This window comes from Pelodiscus sinensis, chromosome 3 (assembly GCF_049634645.1).
Source record: "Pelodiscus sinensis isolate JC-2024 chromosome 3, ASM4963464v1, whole genome shotgun sequence".
NCBI classification, from domain to species: domain Eukaryota; kingdom Metazoa; phylum Chordata; order Testudines; family Trionychidae; genus Pelodiscus; species Pelodiscus sinensis.
In genome coordinates, this window is record NC_134713.1 from 78,382,194 (window position 1) to 78,400,882 (window position 18,689).

General features: G+C 40.1%; 1 protein-coding gene across 8 annotated transcripts in view; it reads right to left on the reverse strand.

The window, feature by feature from the left end:
• Nucleotides 1–1,873: 1,873 nt before the first annotated feature.
• WASF1 (WASP family member 1) overlaps nt 1,874–18,689 on the reverse strand; it is a 188,391-nt gene continuing 171,575 nt past the window's right edge. For all 8 annotated transcript variants that reach the window (XM_075923109.1, XM_075923102.1, XM_075923105.1 and 5 more), the window contains 6 exons: nt 17,272–17,425; nt 13,304–13,421; nt 11,966–12,138; nt 9,512–9,691; nt 5,623–6,236; nt 1,874–2,243 (listed from right to left, as the gene is read on the reverse strand). In XM_075923109.1, the coding sequence (XP_075779224.1) occupies nt 2,086–2,243; nt 5,623–6,236; nt 9,512–9,691; nt 11,966–12,138; nt 13,304–13,421; nt 17,272–17,405 (1,377 nt within the window). In that variant the 5' untranslated portion in view covers nt 17,406–17,425 and the 3' untranslated portion in view covers nt 1,874–2,085. The remainder of the gene's footprint in view (nt 2,244–5,622; nt 6,237–9,511; nt 9,692–11,965; nt 12,139–13,303; nt 13,422–17,271; nt 17,426–18,689) is intronic.

Genomic DNA, 18,689 nt, shown 5'->3' on the forward strand with positions numbered 1-18,689 from the left:
TGCAGGCCAGATTCATCCTACAGAGAGAGTTGATCTGGCCTGCAGAGGCCCTGCTGCTCTCCCTACTCCCAGGCCAATCAGGGCCTGAGAGTGCGCAAAGTCTCCTCTCACCCTGCCCCCATTTTGCAAGGAGCAGGTGGTGCTTAGGCTAGCATAGGCATTGGTGCTGAAGCAGGCTGCGTGACCTGTTCAAGCAGGCTTTGCTTTAGCCAAAGATCTCAACCTATTTCATGAATGATTTGTAAATCAAATATAGCACCTTTGAAGTGAGCTTTGGCTAAGCACAGCAACCAATATGTGTGGGGAATGCTCCATCAGGGGAATACTTGAAGTTAACACTAAATCTAACTAACTCTGTGCCACGGGTACTAACTAACTATATATAACTAGTTGCTAAGAAACAGTTTGAAAGGTTACAAACCACTGAACTCCAACTTTAGGGCTACGGCAACACTGCAAACTTTTTACAGACAAGAAAATGCAAATTGAGTGCTCATTTGCATATTCTCTTCCGATCCTTTTTGTGAAGAGGTTTTGCACAAAAGTGCTGTGGAGATGGTGCTTTTTGCTCAGCCCCCCCCTTTTTTTGAGAGGGGATCTTGTGCAAAAACCCCCTTTTGCGCACACAGCTGCAGTCTACACAGCACTTTTTTGCGCAAAAACCTCTTCTGCAAAAAGGATTGGAAAAGAATATGCAAATGAGCACCCCTCTTGCATTTTCTCTTCTGGAAAAAGTTTGTAGTGTAGCTGTAGGCTAGGTGTTAAGAGAACTGAGGGAGGTCAGGGCAGCACCACCTCTCATAACCAGGAGCAGGGGTTGGAAGAGTTGGGGGCAGGTGTGGAGGCCTGGGATCGGAGAGTTGCCCCAGAGCTTGCACTCCTCGAGGGACAGCCCTGTGGTCAGAAGCTGCAAGAGCTATCCCTCTTAAAGAATTTTGCCTTGTAATATCCATGGCTCCAGTGCACTAAGCATGCACACACGGAAGTGGAATACATGGTTACAGCTACTTGAACTCTGAATTCAGTCCAAAATTTCATTGGCTCTGTGTGTGTGTGTGTGTGTGTGTGTGGCTGACATGCAGTATAAATTAGCAGCATGAGATGATTTTGCAATATCCTCTAGTTCTGTCTCTATTGTTTCACAAGTTTCTCTCTGATGGAACATATTAATTCTGATTATTACCCCCCATACATACCATGGGTAAAATTTTCAAAAGTATCTAAGTTACTTGGAAGCTTCTGTATAATGATTAAAAAAAATGACTAAATGATTTAGGCACTTTTGAAAATCTTACCCTTCAGCTACTAAGTAATGCCAGAAAAGTGGTGACTTTATTTTTTTTTTTTTAAAAAAGCAACATCTATGAACATTTACCATTTATTAAACCCAACTGTTATTTTTAACAGTTACATAAGTTACACATCATGTTTGTCAGAAGATTTCACACAGAAAAAATTTAAACTTTTGTATGCAGGCAAAATAGTACCACACGATATGTACCTGGGAGGGGAAAACCTCTAAACATTCAAATAAGGCCATAATTATTTAAAAAACAACAATAAAACAATAAGAGTCCCCAAAGATCCTTTTTTCCTTACATTGTATTCAGTGTTGCTAACAATATGTACCTTCCTGGTGTACAGATGCGTATCTTGATAGCTAGGTTTTAAAAAACATTTATCAAAAATGGAATAAGGCTCATTAGTACACACAGCTGCCCTCGGAATTTCAATCTCAGTTGCCTTCATTAACTTAAAATTCACAAAGTGCACAGTTTAAGATATGCCAAAAAATTAAAACCGCTACTCTACCAACAGCTGCCCATGCTTAATACTTAGTGGTCTATTGGAACAAAATATGTTCTTTTGGGAGAAAAATAGAGAGGAAAAAAAGAAAAGCCACTGTAAAACATTTAGTTTCAAACATAGTAGTTTTCTTGTAAACTGAAAAGTAGAAAAACATAGATTAATGATGTGTAGTGTAAAGGAAAAAATACAAAAAACACTAGAAATGACCATCAAATGTTTTCAAAGAACAATCACCACAATGAACATTAGCATTCAGTGTATAGCAATGTATCTATTTTACTCCAACCAATCCACTTCATCAAACTCTGAATCATCTTCTGAATCACTGTATTCCACAGCAATGCGACGAGACAATATAGTGGCAACATCATTCTCAATGCGCTCATGTTTAGCTTCTTGTTCACGCTGTTCTTCGACTTTGCGTAGCTGAATACCTAAACCACAAACATAATATCAGTTCTTTGTTCTCATGAAAAATACTTTTACCCACAGCTCTCAAATTGCTTAGCAAACAAAAATAAATTGACTGAGAACTACCTATTAGATAAGTAATTATCATAAGAATAGGAATTGTGGTACTAGAACAGAACTCCATCTAGTATAAAGTCCTGCCTCTGAAAGCTGCTGGCAGCAGACGTTTCAAGAGGGAAAATAAAACCTCTAAAAACATTAACTCTGCAGTGACCCATACAATAAATTATATGATTGTGATTGAAATATTTAAGTGTCTATGTTCCCAGATTAAATTAAACAAGGACTATCAGTTAATCGCAGTTAACTCACATTGTCAACTCAGAAAAATTAATCCTGAATAATTGCACTGTTAAACAGTTGAATATCAATGACAATTTATAATATTTTGTATGTCTTTCTTCGTTTTAAAATATATTGATTTATTTTACAACAGAGAATATAAAATGTACAGAGCTCAGTTTATATTTTAGATATATGAACTGTACAATTGTAATGAAAATAGTATATTTAATTCACCTCAGAAGTACTGTAGTGCAATCTCTTTAATGTGAAAGTGTAACTTACAAATGTATATTTTTTATTACATAACTGCTTTAAAGAAAACAATGTAAAACTTTAGAGCCTACAAGTCCACTCAGTGCTCCTTTTTGTTCAGCCAATTGCTAAGACATTTAAATAAGTACATTAATGGGAAAGGATACTGTCTGCTTCTTATTTAAAATATCACCTGAAAGTGAGAACTGGTGTTTTCTATATCATCTGCAAAAGTGCCATGCAAAGTATTTACAAGTCAAATATGCTAAACATTGGTATGCCCCTTCATACTTTAGCCACCATTCCACAGCATCATCAGTGACCCCATGGATAGTCTGAGGCTAGAACAGTCATGGGGGGAAAAACCAGTGTGTGTTTTCACATCAGGGAAGAGCCGAGCCTCCGCGCCCTCAGTGCCAGGGAGCAGAGTCCCGGTGGGTACAGAAGCAGAGCCACAGAGCCTTGGCTGGTCAGGGGCTGATAGTGGGGTTCTGGTGGACCAGGAGAGCAGAATTGTGGAGGCCAGGCTCAGATCCAAGAAGTGGAGCCCTGGTAGCTTGCGGAAACAGCCCTGTCATTGACCGCCCTGGTCTGTCAAATTTCCTGATTCAGGACCCATAAAGTATTGAGCACGCTGGATCAGGGAAGCTCAACCTGTATAATTGTAATTGTCATTAATGATATCATTTAATTACAGTCTAATTGTTTCCAAGTTTACAGTATATTAGAGGATTTACCCAGCATTGCTCAGGTCTTTAACTCAATTTTTTTATTTTTGGAAAATAAAATGAAAATGCACATGCTTAATTTAAATCACAGCTCTAGGGTAGGGCTGGGGAGAAGAGGTTTGGTATGCAGGCTCCTCTGGGGAAAGAGGACTACCCGAGTCCTCTCATGCAACAGCTTGGGTCCAGGCAAAAAGCACCTCTCCATGACTGCTGCAGCTCTAGCGGATACAGCCAGGGAGGGGTGCCTGTCTCCTGACTGGGACAGGATCAGGTTTATCTGCCCTCTGCACTCCCCATCCAGAGTGAGGAATGCAGCAAACTCGGCACTTTCCTCTCACTCCCTGACAAAGGGGAACAGCCAACAATGTTCTGTTCCTGTACGAATTGGGAGGGGGAAGCTTCAGGCTAAAGGGCATTTTGTGGGTGGGTGGCACAGAGCTAGGGCAACCCCAGTGGGGAGTAGTTCTCCCCCAGCCTGCCCCTTTCAACTGCCTGGTGATTCTGCCTCTCTCATATATGATGTTATGAGAAGTAATCCTATTGCTGGCACTCTTATTTTCCTGGCACACTCAAACCCTTACTTGTTTTTAAATTATAAGAGGATGCTATATACTGAATTTGGCGGTCTTAGCTCTTACCTTTTAGGGGGAGTTCTTGAACAGACACACAGACAGACTCTCTCATATAGCAGATGTACAATATATTTCAATGAATTTTAACTAAAGAAATTTGAGTTCACAAACCTATTAAAATCATTTGGGCCTAGAAAAGACTGACCATGTAACATGCTTTAAACTCATTTTAATGCAAACTAATTAACTGCTTAATTTCAAAAAAATAATACTATATTCAAAGAATAAATGTTATTGTTCTTATTTTTCATAATTAAATGGGAGGCTGAATCCCTGCTTTCAATGCAAAATGGAACTCCTCCAACTATGAAGTTCTGACTGGTGCCTCAACAATATTTAACAATACAGATCCTAGTAGGGAGCTTTTAAACACTTGGTCAATCTTCAAAGGGCAAAAGTTTACAAATCTATTTTTATTCCTTTTTTTTTTTTTTATCTCTTAGCCAGATTTTAATCTGTGACTCTATTTTACATCCTGTGGGGTTACTTAGTTTCCTTAATAGTGCCTTCTGTGGGATGTGACAAAAGCTTTTAGATCCTAAAAAGAATTATGCCAGTGGGCTCCTCTTATATGCCTTTTTGCTGACATGCTCAAGTAATTCTAATGGATTAAAGAGAAATGATTTCCTTTTAGAGAATGTATGCTACTTATTAGATATAGGTGTTCTATATCTGTTCTTAGTTGTCATTTCAATCTATTTATTGGTACTAGAGAAAAGCTAGGGGAAATGGCATGGCAGTAGTAGAAGAGATCCTATAACTATGCACCAGCACCCCACAGTCCTAAGGGTTAAACCACCAGTGCATATGTTTTGACATGAAGCAGATGCAAGATAAGAGAGCACCAGTAAAGTGCTACCACAGAAGGTTCCCCCCATCTTTGGTCTCCTGCCTTACACTGGCAAGATGGTACCCACTGTTCCACAAGGCCACTCTGGGTTAAAAAACAAAAACAACCCCTTACTGATTTAATCTTTACAAAAACCTTACACATTGTTCTTCCTGCACTGCAGTAATGTGTGTGAGAGATGCTTACATAAAAACAAGATCAAAACCCATAAGCCAGTCTGTCTGCTCTGCTCTTAAAATATTCTTGACAACATTTTTGCTCTGCACACAATTTGGAACAAATTTACCAGAAGATACTCATCAGATATTTAGAAATAAAATGTATGGATATAATTTCTAAATATATACATTTCCCTTAGCTAACTTTTATGAAGAACTGGTTTTTGCATTCTAACTACACTCTTAATAGGTGCAATTATGAGTTGAATATAATCTGTCTATTTGGCAAGCTGCATAATGTACAGCAGGACAAGATTTAAAATATTCTTTTCAAATCTTTTTCCAGAAGTGTAAATTATTCCATCTGTTAAACATACATTAGATTGATTAAACTGCTGTGACCAACTTCTGTTGTTCTTTTAGTGGCCAAAAGTTACCTTTTCGTATTGCTTCCAGTAGAACGCTTCTGGCATCACTGATTACAGGTAGAGTTGATGGGTGACGTTTGGGTTCAGGAGCAGGAATCACTTGAGATGGTGGAGATGGAGGCATTAGTGGAGCATGAGGACCAGGAACAATAGCTGCAGGAGTGTGTGAGAGGGCTGCAACTGTGACAGGAGATGAGGGTCGAATGCCAGGGGGAGGTAATGGAGGGGGTGGTGGGGGTGGAGGAAGTCCTTGCATTTCACCTTGTGGAACTGGCTGAACTGGTACAGTTTCACATACTTGGGCAGCTCTAGTGGCTGGAGGAGAAGGCTGTGCCAGAGGTGGTGCAATTGGAGGAGGAGCTGGATGAAGAACTCCAGGAGCAATCTGGAGAGGAGCTGGTGGAGGTGGCACTGCTGGTGCTTGCAAAACAGCTGCTGGAGGTGGTGGTGGTGGTGGTATGGGTGGGGGAGGAGTGGAAGTCATTGCAGCTCTCAGGGAAGAAGTTGACAAAGCAGATGGAAGAGGAGGAGGTGGAGGAGGAGGGGGTGTGGGGCTCACAAACACTGGGGTCCTGCCTGTTACTGGTGATTGAGGACGATTTTCTATCAAACCTGTGGTGGAGCTGAAACACACAATACTCAGGCAAGTTATTACAATTACAAAGTGGAAAAACTGACTGGCTAATATAATTATATTTATATTTTTCTGCTGCTTGATACTTAAGACAGTAATTAAGCTAAATGTACTAATGTGACAACTGTGTGGCCACTGCAAATTGCCACAAAATCAAATTTATCCAATCTAAATGCACAGTCTAATTCTTAATTGTGTCAGTAGAACATATCAGCCTTTTTTTTTCCCTGCTGGCCTATATATGTACTCGGGCAAATAGCTGAGTTTATTTCTGGTATCTAAGGTTTCCTACAGTATGTAAGATTTGCACTACACATAGTACTACATTTAGTACATAGTAGTACATTTAGAGATTTATTCAAAGTATGAGTATGAGAACAAGTATGGTAGAATGTAATAGTCTGGATTAATATCCTCATTCTAAAATAGGGCTGTCAATTGCAACCCACTCAATAAATTAACTGAAAATATTAACTCTTAACAACATTAATCACAATTAATTGCTGTTAACTACACTATTAAATAGTAATAAAATACCAATTTAAATTTATTATAAATATTTTTGGTTGTTTTCCTACATTGTCAAATATATTGATTTCAATTTCTATACAGAATACAAAGTGTACAGTGCTCACTTTGTCATTTTTATTACAAATATTTGCTCTATAAAGTAAATAAAAGAAACAGCATTTTTCTTTTTTCCCAAATGCAAGTACTATAGTACAATCTCTTTATTTTGAAAGTGCAACTTACAAACATACATTTGTTTCCTTCCATAACTGCACTTGAAAACAAAATACTGTGAAACTGTAGTGCCTACAAGTCCACTCTGTCTTAGCAACTGGATAAACAAGAATTAGGGCTAACAAATTTCTTTACATATACAGGCAATAACGGGGCCTGCTTCTTATTTACAATGTTACCTGAAAATGAGAGCAAGCATTTACATGGCACTTTCATAGCCAGCGCTGCAAGGTATTCACATGCCACATATGCTAAACATTCATATGCCTTTTCATGCTTCAGCAATCATTCCAGAGGGACAAGCTTCCATTCTGATGATGCTTGTTGAAAAGAATGATTCATTAAATTTGTGACTAAACTCCGTGGGGGCAAAATGTATGTCTCCTGCTCTGTGGTTCTACCCACATTATATTTTGTTATGGTTGTCTCAAATGATGATCCAGCACATTTTGTTCATTTTAAGTACACTTTCACTGCAGATTTGACAAAATACAAGGAATGAGATTTCAAAAAGTAGCTATAGTATTCGACTCAAGGTTTAAGAATTTGAAGTGCTTTCCAAAATCTGAGTGGGATGAAGTGCAGAACATGCAGAAATTACAGAACCAGAACCACCTTCTATTGGTGGCATATGACACAGATGATGAAAATGAACATGCATCATCAGCACGTTTATCTTTTTTACAGTGCAAATATTTGTAATAAAAATAATATAAATAAAATGGTAGTTGAAGCATAAATGGATATATGAATCTTTTTAGAAGCTGGCACATAAATATTTTGCAATGCTAGTTACAGAAGTGCCATGCAAATGCCTGTTCTCACTTTAAGGTGACTTTCTAAACAAAATGTAGGCAGCATTATCTCCTGTGAACAAGGTGGGTTACAGTTTGCTTGAGTGACTGGATGAAGAAGTATAACTGATTAGACTTGCAGGCACTACATTGTTTCTACATCTGAAAGTTCAACTTTCATGATTAAAAGAATGTACTATGGTACTTGTAATGGAAAAATTGAAAACTATTTTCTTTTGTTTCTTACAATGCAAATATTTGTGATCAAAAACAAAGTGAGTAATCTGGGTTGAAATCAATATATTTGAAAATGTAGAAAAGACCCCAAATATTTAAAAATAAAAGGTATTCTATTATTAACAGCATGATCAATGATGTGGTTAATACAATTAAGTTTTGTAATCACTTAACAGCCCTACAAAAACAGATTAAGGCATTCATTCAGAAAAAGCCAACAATCCATTCTAATAAAAGCAAAAGCATAACTGTGATTCTGGTTGACAATTTAAATGTGCAGACTGCATTGTAGCTAATGGAACAGCATAGAGATAGCAACAACTTTGAACAGGCAGTCCCCGAGTTATGCGGATCCGATTTATGTCGGATCCGCAGTTACGAACGGGGTTTGCTGCTCGTCTCCCTGGTCTGCTGGAGACCAGCAGACCAGGGAGACAGGGAGCAAAGCCGCAGAGCACGCGGGCAGCGGACAGCCCAGACGCACCGCGGCTGTCCCGCTGCCGGCGTGCTCCGCAGCTTTGCCCCGCTTTGCTCCCCGTCTCCCTGATCTGCTGGAAACCAGCAGACCAGGGAGACGGGGAGCAAAGCCGTGGAGCACGTGGGCAGCAGGACAGCCGCGGCGCGTCTGGGCTGTCCCGCTGCCCTCGTGCTCCGCGGCTTTGCTCCAGACGCCTGTGGTACAGCAGCTGGGGCGCTGCCGGTTGGTCCCGTAGCACCGCTCTGGGCGCTACTTGACCAACCGGGCAGCACCCCAGCTGCTCTGCCCCAGGCGTCCCCAAGTCAGTCACTGCTGAAACTGACCAGCGCTGACTACAGGAAGCCCGAGGCAGAGTTGCTCTGCCCCGGGCTTCCTGGAATCAGCCGCTGATCAGTTTCAGCAGCAGCTGACTTGGGGACACCTGGGGTTCTTAAGTTGAATCTGTATGTAAGAACTGGCATCCAGATTCAGCCTGTTGAAACTGATCAGCAGCTGATTCCAGGAAGCCCGGGGCAGAGCAACTCTGCCTTGGGCTTCCTGTAGTCATCCGCTGGTCAGTTTCAGCAGCGGCTGAATCTGGATGCCAGTTCCGACTTACATACAGATTCAACTTAAGAACAAACCTACAGTCCCTATCTTGTACGTAACCCGGGGACTGCCTGTATAATGCTCTTCAAGCTTAAGAGAAATCTGTCAAAATGCACAGTGCCATCTGCAAATCTGCTATGTCTGGAGAAATTAGCTTTGCTAATAATCTGTTGCTTTGGGTAAAATGTGTGTAGTACATCTTTCCTCTCTAAAGCTTCTCATGCCCCCCAGAATACATTCTACACAACCCCAGGACACTTCTTCCCCCCCCTCTGGATCCTATGTTTCTCTCTGGACTGAAATCAAGCATAATAATGATATCCTTATTTCAAAGCAAAGGCTTGCTTATCTGGAACTTTTTCAGAGATGTGCATCAGTTTATTCTTGAAAAGCTTTTCCAAACTTGACTCCTTGAATCCTTACCTAATACAAGGAGGTATGGGTTTCACATCTCCTGTTCCATGCATTGGTGGAGGGGGTGGTGGCTCATGTGGTCTGACCAACACTCTTTCCTCAGCTCTGGTCAGAAGTTCAGTCATCTGACTATAGGGTAATGCAGAAAGGGAATAAGATCCATCCATATGATCCACATATGGCTGAGGTCTAAGAAAAAACAAAGGCAATTTTTCACTTAAAAATTGTCTTGCTGATGATCAGACATACACATTTGTAGAAATCATTTAATATCTAGCTCAGCTATAATATTATGCTTCAGTTTGATCTCTGAATTAAATTAAATTCCCTCTCTGTACCAGAAATGTCAATCGAACTGTGGTTTTTAATCTTTTTCTTTCCCTTTCTGCCCTACAGTAGCTTCTAGCAACTCAAATGTTAAACAGTTTGTCATTGCTAAACCATACAATTCCTACATTATGTGATGACATGTTTATACAACAATGTAGTGGTTTGTGCTTCACAATCTTTTCATATGCAAACCTCATTTTACTACCTTTCTAAATGTTATAGCAAAACTTCATATATTGTAGTATTTCGAAGTTTTATAAAACATTTGTCAAGGCATTACTCTGTTTGACTTGCTTGTGGACTCACAATTTAGAGTTCAAATGATGTCCTGCCAAACACAATGTTGTTAGCTAATACACTTTAGTTATCTTATTTAACTATACTACAATGTAGTAGCAGTAAAATGAAGGTAATTTATCAACAGCTTAAAATACTTTGATGTACTGCTGGTATCAACCCTTGCTTATGTCTTAAGTTCTGACCAATACCAATTAAGACATTTTTATAGATGTAACTGTTTAATTAAAAAGTTGATAAATATCACAGTTTCTCTGAAGCCAGAGGAGAAGTGTATGCAGAACAATTTCTAACTTCTGGCAGTTCTACTATAGGTTTTAGGATAGTGCCCATTTCTATAATATTTAAGCACAGTATTAAATGGTCATTGTTGATCCCTGGAGCTCTGAGTTTTCAAGTGGTTCTGCAATCATTTTGCTGTGGAATCTGGTGTACACCTGTGGAATTCAGCTATATGAGGTTTTTTTTCCCCTGCAGAAGAGCTGCACTTTAAGGAGGGTTTCATCAAAACCTCAGTTGTAAATTACACATTGTAATGCACTGAAACCATTTTTAACTTATCATTCTACATCACTGTAAGTAGAGTTTTTACTAAGTCAGAGTTCTTGTTAGGCAGATTCTTTATATCAGACATACATCCTGAATCCTACAGTCTGCAGCAGGCAACAACTATTAAGCGGGAGACAATATAATCTTAAAAATTAAGTCTTATTGAAAAGGCTGAACCAAAAAAAAAGCAACTGCCCCATTCCCCCACACCAACACTATTTCATTTTAATTTTGAAGATTAATGTTTGAAAATCAGCTCTCTTTCCTAGTATAGGTCCTCAGTTGGTTACATGGTTTTGGTTTTGCATAAACACCATATATGTCACTGAAACATATATGGCTGGACTGCCCTGGGACCTGGCTGAGGGAATTTTGCTGCCCCTTTGGTGCAGCCTAGCTGAGCAGCCCCACTGTGGCACACTACTCCTCGTTCCTCCAGGCAGTTCTGCTACAGTGCACTGGGCTTCCAAGCTGTGGTGCGCTGAACAGCCCCACTGTGGCGTACCGGGCTCCCAACCCTGCCAGACAGCCCCACTGGGACATGCCTGGCTTCTCAGCTACGGGGATCTAGGCTGCTGGCCCCACTAGCAGCTCGCTGCAGCCTGCAACTCTGCCAGTCCACAGGGCTCTTAGACATCAGCACTCCACCTGGATTCTCTGGTCCTGGAACATCCGTGGTCATGCCAAACCACAGATGTTGCTGGACCAGAGAGTCCTGGTTTACAGAGGTTCAACCTGTACTACCATCAGCTAACTAGAAAAGAATATCATGAAAAAAGAATGTAGCATGGTAAGGTTTGCTGAAACTTCAATTCAAATTCTAGATTCAATCAACAGTAAATAAGTTCAGTGGTCTCATCCAAGTGGATAATTTGTTCACATCACAAAACCAGCACATAATAATGGCAGTTTCTGCTTAAGTAAATCAGAAGACTAGAATAATAGGGGTTGTTGTAGGTCACGACTGAAATACAGTGACAGGTCTGTGTGCAAGCCTACACCAATGATATTAGACTCATGAATTTGTAAGTGACACACACCTTCAAATCCCTAATAACAATGAATTCCAGAGATATAAATGATTCTTTAAAATGACATGGTGGTAATAAACCATTGAAAACACCTAAGTAAAAGAACTTCAAAATTGTCTTTTAGTGCAGGTAATTCTGTTATTACTACTGCATTCTGAATACTGAACTGCATATACAGTCATTTACATAATAAATATATTTAGCCTGGGGTAAGATGAATGTCTTAAAATAAAGGAAGGAAAGAAATAAAAGAAACCTTGAGTCAAAATGTGAGGCTGGGCCATTAACAACTTCAATGTGCTTATGTAAGAGATTAGCATCATCCTCTGCAAGCTCTGGACCTTGGGCTAACTTCTGCCACTCTCGCCGTCTGTCATGAGGCGCTCTGGGCACTTTTTCCAGTTCATGGGGGCGATCTAGATTCTTCTGCTGTAAGAGTTATGCAAACAAAACTGACAGTTTTTTTAAAGAGGGATGCTTTTTAAAATCAGTTACAGAACACACAGTAAGACAGATCTTGATTCTAGTGTAAGAAAAAAAATTGCTCAAATCAGAAAAGGAAAGGAAGACCTAATAGAGGGATACACTTCAATTTATATGATTCTTAGCTAAAGAATGATGGTACCAAGTTAAATCAAAATAAAAATAACTCGCTTAAAATAAGTCTTAAATTACATTCTGGACCTGCCTCTCACATTTGCATTTTACAAGATACCATAGTTATGCTATGAAATATATAGGATATAAATGGCAAAACACAAATATGTAGCAGTACTTCCCTTCAGCCTTTTATCCTTTCTTTACAAATTAAAATGTTCCCTTTCTATCATGTTAACCTTAATTTATAGTAAACATTTCTCAAAAAGGTTCCAAGCAACTTTCTCTATAAAACTGTTGGGAATTCATATTTTAAAAGAAGACTCCAGAGATATTCTTGGATAAAACAAACATAGATAGCAGATTTAAAACAAACAAAAGGAAGGTTTTGTTTTGTTTTTCAAACAGCACATGGTCAGCCTGTGGAACTCCTTGCTGGAGGAGGTGGTGAAGACCAGGACTCTAACAGGGTTCAAGAAAGAACTAGATAAATACATGGAGGTTAGGTCCATCAATAGCTATTAGCCGGGATGGTAGGAGTGGTGTCCCTAGCCTCTATCAGAGGCTGGGAATGGATGACGGGAGAGGGATCACATGATGATTCCCTGTTCTGTTTACTCCCTCTGGGGCATCTTGCATTGGCCACTGTTGAAAGTCAGGATACTGGGCTAGATGGATCTTTGGTCTGACCAAGTATGGCTGTTCTTATGTATTCTCACTGTATTTCTTGTAAGTGTTCTTTTACAGTTGTAAGGGATTCATAACATTTGGTAAACCTGCTGTTAACTATGGTGATGCAGTGTTAAAACTGGGCTCTTTTAATGGTGTCTTATTGTAAGGAAGAATTGATTGACTTGAATGACATTGAACCAATTTCAATATGCTTGAAAAGGCTATTTATCTACATAAAGAACTGAAATTCTTTTTAAATTGAAGAACCACTGAAGTATCATACGTGCACACAAACAGAGCCCATAGATATTTAGCTTGAACATACCTTCTGCTTTCTCTTTTCCTTTCTTTTGTCCTCCGTGTCCTGCAACATCTTTTCCTTCCATAGATCAAAGAAATAGGAAGGATTGGTGTAAAACTTCAAACCTTCTTTTCCATCATCTCTAAAATAAAATGATCGAAATAGAGCATACTTATTATTTGGCAGTATATAGAACTAAATGCTGAGGCAATGTAAATATAGTTTATTCAGGTAACTGCAGCCACCACTTTTAAATACAACATTCAGAGGTTTTGCCTCAAGCGCATTATCTAAGAGTTATTAAAATATATAATCCTGAAGCATAATAATTAGATTTAAAATTATACTAAAGATCAGTACACATTAAAGATAAATAAATAAGCTTCTCTGTGATGGATTGGAAGGTTGATACTCTTTTTTAGACATCCCAGCCATTCAGTTAACTAATTGTCTGTAAAGGATTAAACCCAGAAACAGAAGGTCCCTGAGAAACTCCAGGAAGTCTTGGCAAGGAGCCAGGAGAGCCAATGGGAAGAGAATGTGGGATTTGAATTAAAACAGATTCTGCCTGCTTCAATCTTTTGTGTGAGCAGAGCAATAGCAGGGAGAGATGAGTTAACCAAGAACAAGGCAAGGATTTTCCAGCAATATCCCTACCTAAGAAGAGGATGGAACCTTGGACAACAGGTATGTAAGTGAACAGGGAATATTTAGAATAGTGATAGAAATGTAGCCGTGTTAGTCTGGTGTAGCTGAAACAAAAAACAGGACTATGTAGCACTTAAAAGACTAACAAGATGGTTTATTAGGTGATGGTAAGCTCATCACCTAATAAACCATCTTGTTAGTCTTTTAAGTGCTACATAGTCCTGTTTTTTGTTTCAGGGAATATTTAATTAGACATGATCAGGTTACTTTCTTTAATACTTGATTTGACTGAACTTCTCCATGCTGATTTATGTACCACTCCTAAGGTTGCCAGGTGTCTGGTTTTGAACCGGACAGTCCAGTATTTGAGCTTTCTGTTCAGGAAACAAATTGAGAAAATAAAAAGGGGAAAATATAGGTGTCTGGTATTTTCTAAATAAGATGTAATATAGATTATGATGTAATGTCAAGTGTGTTAGGGTTGCCAGTGGTTTCAACAAAAATACCTAAGTCCACTCCATCCACTGTACCTTTAAACTGAATCCCAGGGAAACACTTCTCTGTGCTTTTGATCTGCCTTTTTTCAAATCCTCTATAATACCTTGCAACCAAGTATGCTTTAACAAATATAACTTCTTTGCTTTGTTAATAAATTTTCCTTTTTAAGACTATGATCTTTTTCTGCGTCCTAGAAGACAGGAGGTTCTATGTGCATGTGCCTGAGACTAAAGGTCAGCTATTAAGAAACCGCAGTTTGTTTTCAAGCTCTGTCCTGAAGAAGGGTTAAAGAGCTTGGGAGTACCCCACAGGAAGAAATTCTCAAGTGAGTCTTCTTGAGTTCTCAAAGGAGTTTTTGCATTTGGATGGTAGAAGCATACCACCCAACATCAGGGAATCTGCGACCTTGGGAAATTTAAGCAGAAGCCTTTAGAGGCAAGGTATTTTTGAAATCTCTTGTAGGCTTTTGCCTTCAGCACTTGAAGTGAAGGAACAACACTGACACTCTCTAACATGGGTAGCCAGATTGATTTGGAGACTCTAAAAAAAAATGAAACAAGGAATGGTGATGTGTATTTTGCAGGATAAAATCTACCTCAAAGAAGTCAGTAATTCTCTTGTAGTTTGCTACAGCATTTTAGAGATCCCTTTTGGCTTATAAGATCTGTAACGGCTCTACTGAGCATAGGAATTTATGATAGACTAATTCTCTTATTTTTTCTATTAAACCTTTACACAGGAAAAACCCAGACACTTTGCCTCTGGGGATAATAATGTGGGAGCAATATTTGCTGATCTCTCTTCCTCTGTATGCTCAGCTTCTAACATCTTCCTCACCCATTTTTCCTTGTATTCAGATCCTTATTTTAGAAGTCAGTTTTAATGCTAGTTGTGGGATAGCAATAGTATCCAGAATAAATGAATCCACTCATGCTAAATTGTTTTAAAATGTGTCACTAAACTATCTTCCAAAACAGTACCGGTGAATACAATTTGAGGTCTTCAGTGTTTTGTGTAAATAGGCACTGAACATAATTTCAGGAAAGAAAGAAACCCTCAGCTAATTTTTGTACTAACCACAACAGTATAATGCACCTGTTTCATTAAATACTTCTTACTAACTGTTATTATTATTATTATTATTATTAATAATAATAAATAGAAATCTGTAATGTACTAAAAATGTCTTTTCCATTTTATTATGTGTTCTTCATCATCTACTATTCTTGAATGTCAATTTCACAGTAAGAGAATAATTTTGTTCCAATTAATTTTGCTGTATCAAGTCTTAGAATTAAATGTGGTTTTGACAGTGCTCTGCCAGAACCCCTTAAACATGGCAACAAATGCACAGTCCTTTTGGATTCCCCCCCCCTCCCCTTTTTCATGGATGCTATTGTGAAATTGGTTAGACCTTATTAGAGCGGTTCGCAACTGCTGGTCCATGGCCTGGTGCTAGGCCACAAACCACTAGCTGCTGGTCCACAGCAGCTCTGGGGGCTAAGGCGGTGGTACACCACCGACTGCCTTTCCTCCCGCTGTGGCTGTTGGAAGAGGTGTGGCCTACCCCACTTCTCAGCCAACCAGCAGGGGCAGGGTCTCCTCCTGGATGTGGAAGAGTGGTTTGCTGGTGGCAGCAGAGCTGGGCAGAGCCTGGCATGGCAGCCTTTGAGCAGTCGCAACCCAGGCAGCAGTGCTCAGCTGGCAGCTAGAAGGCAGCGCAGGTCTAGATGACAAGGGCAGAGCAGGCACTGGGGGCTCCAGTGGCGGGGCTAGGGGTGAGGGGCTCTAAGAGGGGGGCTGACACGTGGGGGGTGGCTCTGGAGGCAAAGCTAATACTGGGGAGCTCTAGGGGTGGGGGCTCTAAGAGATGGGGGAGCTGACATGGGGGCACTGGGGCAGCTGAGTTGGTGAGCTGGCAAGGGGGGGGGGTGACTAATAGGGGAGGGCTAGGGGAGCAGGGCTAGCACTGGAGGCTCTGGAGCCAGGGCTAATATTGGGGACTGGGAGCTGGCACTGGGGAGTCTCTGGGGGAGTTGGGTGCAGTGGGACTCTGGAAACAGGAGACTGACACAAGGGGGTCTGGTGGTGGCGGGCTCTAAGGGGCAGGGGGCTGGCACTGAGGCATTTGGGATAGGAGGCTGGGAGGTAGTGGAGGGTAGGGGGCTGGCACTGAGAGGGTTGGGTGTAGGGGACTCTGGGATCAGTGGTTGGCACTGGGAGGGTAGTGGAGGGGTGGGGGGCTCTAGGGATTAGACCTGGCATTGGGGGGCTCAGGAGGCCAGGGCAGCCACCTGCCACGTGGCAACTGCCAGAGCTGAAGCCAGCTGTTCGCAGCAGCTCTGGAGGCCGGGGCTTTTGGTGGACCAGTAACATTTTATTTGAATATTCCTTGTTTGCATAACGAATATGCAAGTATGCAAATAAAATATTGCCAGACCACCAAAAGTTTTTGAGTGGATTTGCTGGTCCATGGTATAAAAAAGTTTGGGAACCACTGCCTTATAAGATCTAAGTGAAAGGACTGTATTCACTGTGAGTACTCCTTCACAGAAACAGAATGCTCTTAAAAGAAATTTATGCTTTAACTTCCCTTCTCCTTTTAGTAGAAACACTTTAGAATGGCTTTTCTCACCAAAGTTAACTGGGCATACAATTCACAATAATATTAATATTAAAGGCCAGATAGTGCCATCCTTACACTTCAGGTAGTTACATTATTGGGAATGGGACTACTACAAGACAATGATACTACTCAGTATGAGTAAGTTTGGCGGAAAACAGCTGTAAATTACTGAAGATGAACTGGGTAAAAAAGGACTTTTTTCCTGATTTTTCACACTTACCTGTAAGGGGTGAGTATGTTGAGTGGAGGAGGTTGTTCACAAGTGTCATAAGTTTCCTGCAAAGGAATAGGCAGAGTCTTGCGGTCAAACAACTGCTGATCTTGAATTGTGGAACTCCGGAAAGCTTTTCTCATTGTAATATCTTGCAGTGATACTGAAAGGGAACATCAAAATGATAAAAAATCTTACAGTAATGCTGGCAAATTATGTTGAACTTATAAAGCATTTTATAAGTAGCAAGCATTACTATTAGTAACAACTTATTTATCTTAGTACCACCTCAGGTTTAAAGTGGACATATAGCTTTTAATGATATAATGAGACAACATGAAAACATGCATTTATATACTCTGTTGCATTACCATCAATTTATCATAGAAAACTTTTGCTCATTTGGATTCAGGTTGGTAACAGAATTCTGTTTTTTCAGACAAGTTGATGTTATTTCAACTGGAATACCACATCTACCAAAAGGTGATTCTAGATTTCAGAGATACTTGCTAAAGTTAACCTGCTTCATATCAGTACTAAAAGCTGGCTCATCTTGGGGTATGTCTAGACTACATGCCTCTGCTGACAGAGGCATATAAAACAGGCTACTCAACATAGTCAATGAAGCAGGGATTTAAATATCCCTGGCTTCATTAAAATAAAAATGGCCGCCACGCTGTGCCAGCTCAGCTGATCATCAGCACAGCGCGTAAGTCAAGATGCGGATCGGTCGACAAGGGAAGCCTTTGTCAACCGCTCCCTTATGCCTCGTGAAACGGTCGACAAAGGCTTCCCTTGTTTACCGATCCGCATCTTGACTCTTGTGCTGTGTCGATGATCAGCTGAGCTGGCACAGCATGGCGGCCATTTTTATTTTAATGAAACCAGGGATATTTAAATCCCTGCTTCATTGACTATGTCGGGTAGCCTGTTTTACATGCCTCTGTCGGCAGAGGCATGAAGTCTAGACATACCCTTGATGTACAGGCTCTTGTCTTTAGCTCTCCTTAATATGAATAGGGCCAAATTTGCATTCCTTGTATATGTGGCACTGCCACTGAAGATCCACTGAAGCTCAAATTTAGAAAAACACTTGAGCATTTTCCATTGAAATCAATGGGATTTACTGGTAAATATAAAAACAACAAGGTGCCTATGGCACCTTAGAGATTAACAAAAAGTATATATATATATTTTGTGGGCAAAACCTACCTTTTCAAATAAGCAAGCAGTTCACTCTCTTGCATTCCATTCTATTAAATCAGTACAATGTCCTTCTAAACAGATTTCTGAACTAGCATGTGACTTTTCAATTTAACTTTTCAATGTAACTTAATTGCTTGTAACTACCAACAATCTTTTGGAATGCTCTCCTTGCTTACCAAATCACATCAGTGATATTCTTTGTGAAGCTAAGGATGGTTTTT